The sequence below is a fragment of the Coregonus lavaretus genome (genome assembly GCF_964263955.1).
Source record: "Coregonus lavaretus genome assembly, contig: HAP1_SCAFFOLD_423, whole genome shotgun sequence".
In the NCBI taxonomy this organism is placed as follows: Eukaryota; Metazoa; Chordata; class Actinopteri; order Salmoniformes; family Salmonidae; genus Coregonus; species Coregonus lavaretus.
Window position 1 is genome coordinate 235,001 of NW_028161275.1, and position 5,000 is coordinate 240,000.

Here is a 5,000-nt window from a genome sequence, read left to right on the forward strand (position 1 = left end):
TGATGTGTTACAAGTGCCATGTAATAACAATAACAATACTATAGTGGCTTCGATTTCAAACTCAAGAGTGCACCCTCACCAGCTGTTTGTTTCCCATTTGGAGAGAAATAATGTGTGGATGTCATTTCGGACATTTTGGCGCTCACGCGAAATGACACAAAGTAACAAAGTCGGAGGGAAACAAAGTAGCCTCTCACTCGCTGCCTGTGGGTGGGAACCGGCTTAGGGCTGTCTGTCTGTCCATCTGTCTGTCCCTCGCTCCAATTGGATAAGGCCACACCGGCCCGGTGGCCAATCGTTGCCTCTTGTGGCGAGGTATATGTACGGCTCTCGAAGTGGCGAGCGGCTCATTCAGACTTTCTGTGACTTTCTCAAGCTACCAATATGAGCGGAAGAGGCAAAACCGGAGGCAAGGCCAGGGCGAAGGCAAAGACCCGTTCATCCCGTGCTGGCCTCCAGTTCCCCGTGGGCCGTGTGCACAGGCTGCTGCGCAAAGGCAACTACGCCGAGCGTGTGGGCGCTGGCGCACCAGTCTACCTGGCCGCCGTACTCGAGTACCTGACTGCTGAGATCCTGGAGTTGGCCGGCAACGCTGCCCGTGACAACAAGAAGACTCGTATCATCCCCCGTCACCTGCAACTGGCCGTCCGTAACGACGAGGAGCTGAACAAACTGCTCGGCGGTGTGACCATCGCTCAGGGTGGTGTGCTGCCCAACATCCAGGCAGTCCTACTCCCCAAGAAGACCGAGAAGGCAGTCAAAGCCAAGTAAATTCGCTACTGCGACTTCAACTTGACTACTCAACCCCCAAAGGCTCTTTTAAGAGCCAACCACCTAGCTCTCCAAAAGCGCAAAGTACCTTTCTATGACCGCAATACATTGAGTGGGTGTATACACAACTATTTCGACATTCTGTGCCCACATGAGGCCTTGCATGAACAACAACACCTACTTGGCCTCATTTGCCATAGCAGGCTAGCATTAGATGATACGTGCCTATAAGCTGTCACTCTTGACTTTGGCGACTATTATTGCGCGTAAAGGGCCGGCGGCGTCCTATTGCGCGCGCACCGGGAGTTTGAGTTTTGGAGAGGCCGGGCCTCCCGTCCAATGGCCAACGGAGGAGGCCTGCGAAACGGGCCAATCGGGGTGGTGGGGAGATGGTGTCCAATCAGCAGGCGCCACTGCCGGCTTTATAAACTTCACATAGGCATTTCGAGGCTATACTCCCGACTGTCAGAGCAGCGCCATGGCCAGAACCAAGCAAACCGCTCGCAAATCCACCGGTGGCAAAGCCCCCAGGAAGCAGCTCGCCACTAAGGCTGCTCGCAAGAGTGCCCCGGCCACCGGCGGTGTGAAGAAGCCTCACCGTTACAGGCCCGGCACCGTGGCTCTGAGAGAGATCCGTCGTTACCAGAAGTCCACTGAGCTACTCATCCGCAAGCTGCCCTTCCAGCGCCTGGTGCGAGAAATCGCCCAGGACTTCAAGACCGACCTGCGCTTCCAGAGCTCCGCCGTGATGGCCCTACAGGAGGCTAGCGAGGCTTACCTGGTCGGCCTGTTCGAGGACACCAACCTGTGCGCCATCCACGCCAAGCGGGTGACCATCATGCCCAAGGACATCCAGCTGGCCCGCCGTATTCGCGGAGAGCGCGCATAAATGAGGATGACCTGAACTCGAATATCCCCCAAAGGCTCTTTTAAGAGCCACCTCCATATTTCCATCAAAAAGGCACAATTGTTCCATGTATACACGCACCTCTACATTAGCCACCATGTATGTTGTTCACTAACACGTCTAAAAGCTACGTATTGCACCTTTTTAGTTGCCTGAAGTCTAGCTTCAATGTTTGTGTGTGTGTATATACACAACCATCTGGCATCATCCACTTCCTTTGAACTATATAGTAACACAGTAAAATGCTTTACAAAGGAGGGGAAAAAGAAACGAGTGATAATATAGGCCGAATAGTAACAAGAATTGTGTTCAGATGAATAATTGACACTATTAGTTGTGTGTAATAATAGCCTTGCATGCAGTCCAGAAAAAACATTGCATGCCAACTTACTTTGAAAGTCCCATGTTGCAGTGCTGCTGAGAGACTCATGCAGAGGCCCAAACTTTACAATGGAGCACGGAGGCCATCTTGTGGTTAAATGTGGGTACTGCACCTCATGGTGAGTCCCTTTCAGCATTTGCTCTTTAGGCCAGCGTTTCCCAAACGCGGTCCTGGGGTCCACAAGGGGTGCGCGTTTTGCGTTTTGCCCTAGCACTCCACAACTGATTCTAATACTCCCAGCTTGATGATGATGAGTTGATTATTTGAATCAGCTGTGTAGTGCTAGGGCAAAAACTCCCAAAATGTGGCCCGAGTTTGGGAAACCCTGCTTTAGGCTAATACTAGCCTATTAGGATGACTTGGTTCGATCGCTTTAATGGCAACTGCTGAACTCTGGTTTCACTAATTACTTGTCCCAGGTCACCATTATGAATCCAATAGCAAAACAAATGTTTCAAAATAGCTCAATAGTGAAAAAAGGCCAGGAAATGATGGGTTCTCAGCAATATTTCACCAACAACCAATCACTATTCACGCATAGACATTAGGATCATCAACAAATATTCCTAAGTCATACTACAAAAGGGTTGTAACGAAATGGATTTGTCTGTTCAATGCAAGTTCAACGTCAAAGAAAAAGTGCATCACCACAACAAACGTGTCTTTAGATACACTGTAAAAAATGACTTTGTGGAATGTACTCAAGCTATTACAGTCAACAAAAGCACACGTCATATTGTTGAGTAGATCTTTTTGCTTGTTTTTATGAGTAGATAAGCTTGAGTAAGTTGAGTTGATGTGGTCCAATACATTGAGTAAAGATGATAGAGACGTAAAAAGGATTATATTACGTTGATTCGACTCAAATAGACATTGTGTTATTTTACCTGAATGATTCATCCTATTATGTATTTAGACCAACTTACTTTGGATTCACTCAATCACATCCCTTAAGAGAAAAGGTATCCGGACACCGGGAATCCATTTATTTAAACATCAACGGTTTGCAAAACATCTGTTATTATGAGTTGACAAATTACGTAATTGCAATCAACACTGCAGGTAAATCATGATTGCTGCAGGTAGGCAACACCGTAGAAATAGGAACTACAACACTAACAACAAGTGACATTTACTCCTGATGTACTGACTGACCTGTTGCAACCTCTACAACCACTGTGCTTATTATTTGACCCTGCTGGTCATCTATGAACGTTTGAACATCTTGGAGAAAAATGTGTGAAACCACTGCCTATATGAGGAGCTGTCGTTGTTTGTTTTATTACCACATACTTATGGAAATTGCACCGGTTGAGAGATGATGGCTCTCTTGTGCCTACGGTGAAGGGTACTTCTGATCCAGCAGGTGGTGCTAAGATCCCTCCCTATATGACTTGAATGATGAGTTGATTTATTCCTTATAGCTCCTAATGATTTTAAGGCCAGTGTTGGCAAACATTACTTGTGCTCCAGCAGGTGGCCATGACATCCCTCCCTATATGACTTGACTGACCAGTTAGTTGATGGACTCCTTATAGCTCCTAAATTTAATGATTTTAAGGCCAGTGTTGGCAAACATGACTTCTGCTCCAGCAGGTGGCCATGAAATCCCCCCCTATATGACTTGACTGACCAGGTAGTTGATGGACTCCTTATAGCTCTTAATGATCTCAAGTGTCTGTGTTTTTATGTGGTTAGGAGTTTTGCTCACTGCGTGTCCCCCTTCCATTTCAGTGTTTCCCAACTCCAGCGGTAGAGTAGGCTACCCCCAACAGGACCCATTTTTCTTGTAGGCCTGGACAGCCACAGCTGATTGAACAACCTGTCACCTAAATTACCAAGTCCTCAATGAGTAGAATCAGGTGCAACAACAACAACAACAACAACAACAACAACAACAATATGAGGAGAGGGACACAGTGTACTAGCTGATCTCCCAGTTGTCACAGTTTGGCCTTGTGTTCCACATAGCCTATATCAGTATTTGAGTATGTTTCCCGCGCACGTTAGTTGCTTTCACGTCATCTTTGAAATCGCTCCTCCCTAGTCCCCTAGAACGAGCGCCCTCCCCTTTGCAACGCCTCCGAACATATAACAGAGGCGCGCTTTCTGTGCCGCCGGCCTCAATCAGGTCGACCAAACGCAGATAATAGCGCACCGCGCACCGGCGCTGAAATCATTCATTCACTTGAACTCAACTAGCGAACACACCATGTCCGGAAGAGGCAAAGGCGGCAAGGGACTCGGAAAAGGAGGCGCCAAGCGTCACCGCAAAGTTCTCCGCGATAACATCCAGGGAATCACCAAACCCGCTATCCGCCGTCTGGCTCGCCGCGGCGGCGTGAAGCGTATTTCCGGTCTGATCTACGAGGAGACCCGCGGTGTCCTGAAGGTGTTCCTGGAGAACGTGATCCGTGACGCAGTCACCTACACCGAGCACGCCAAGAGGAAGACCGTTACCGCCATGGACGTGGTCTACGCTCTGAAACGTCAGGGACGCACCCTGTACGGTTTCGGCGGTTAAACCCACTCTCTTCGGAACCTCAACACCCCGACTCGAACCCAAAGGCTCTTTTAAGAGCCACCCACATCCGCTTAAAATGGGCCCATTCCATGTAGTGTTATATATAACAACAAATGTTTAGTATGCAATTTAGTAAGAAAGTATGAGCCACTTCGAGTGGACAGGGAGTATTAATTAGAGGATTCTAATGTCCCGTCCACTTTTAGCGCACAGAGGGAGGCCTATATCTGACAGTGGCAAAGTGTAAGAACGTTATTATTTTGGGTCAAGCAATAGTGGAATTTGGACAACATAAAGCCACCACGAGTCGGTAGACGTGGCTCGAAAAGAGGGGGACAGCGCGCACACACACACACACACAGTCCAAAATGGGAGCCCTATGTCTGACGGTGCCAAAGTGGGCAATTCTATCACCA

General features: G+C 48.4%; 1 protein-coding gene across 1 annotated transcript; it reads left to right on the top strand.

The window, feature by feature from the left end:
* Positions 1–4,272: 4,272 nt before the first annotated feature.
* LOC311120880 (histone H4) lies at positions 4,273–4,584 on the top strand (the record flags this gene model as incomplete). Its single annotated transcript, XM_084195439.1, has 1 exon — positions 4,273–4,584. The coding sequence occupies one exon, from the start codon at positions 4,273–4,275 to the stop codon at positions 4,582–4,584; it is 312 nt and encodes a 103-aa protein (XP_084051565.1).
* Positions 4,585–5,000: the final 416 nt, after the last annotated feature.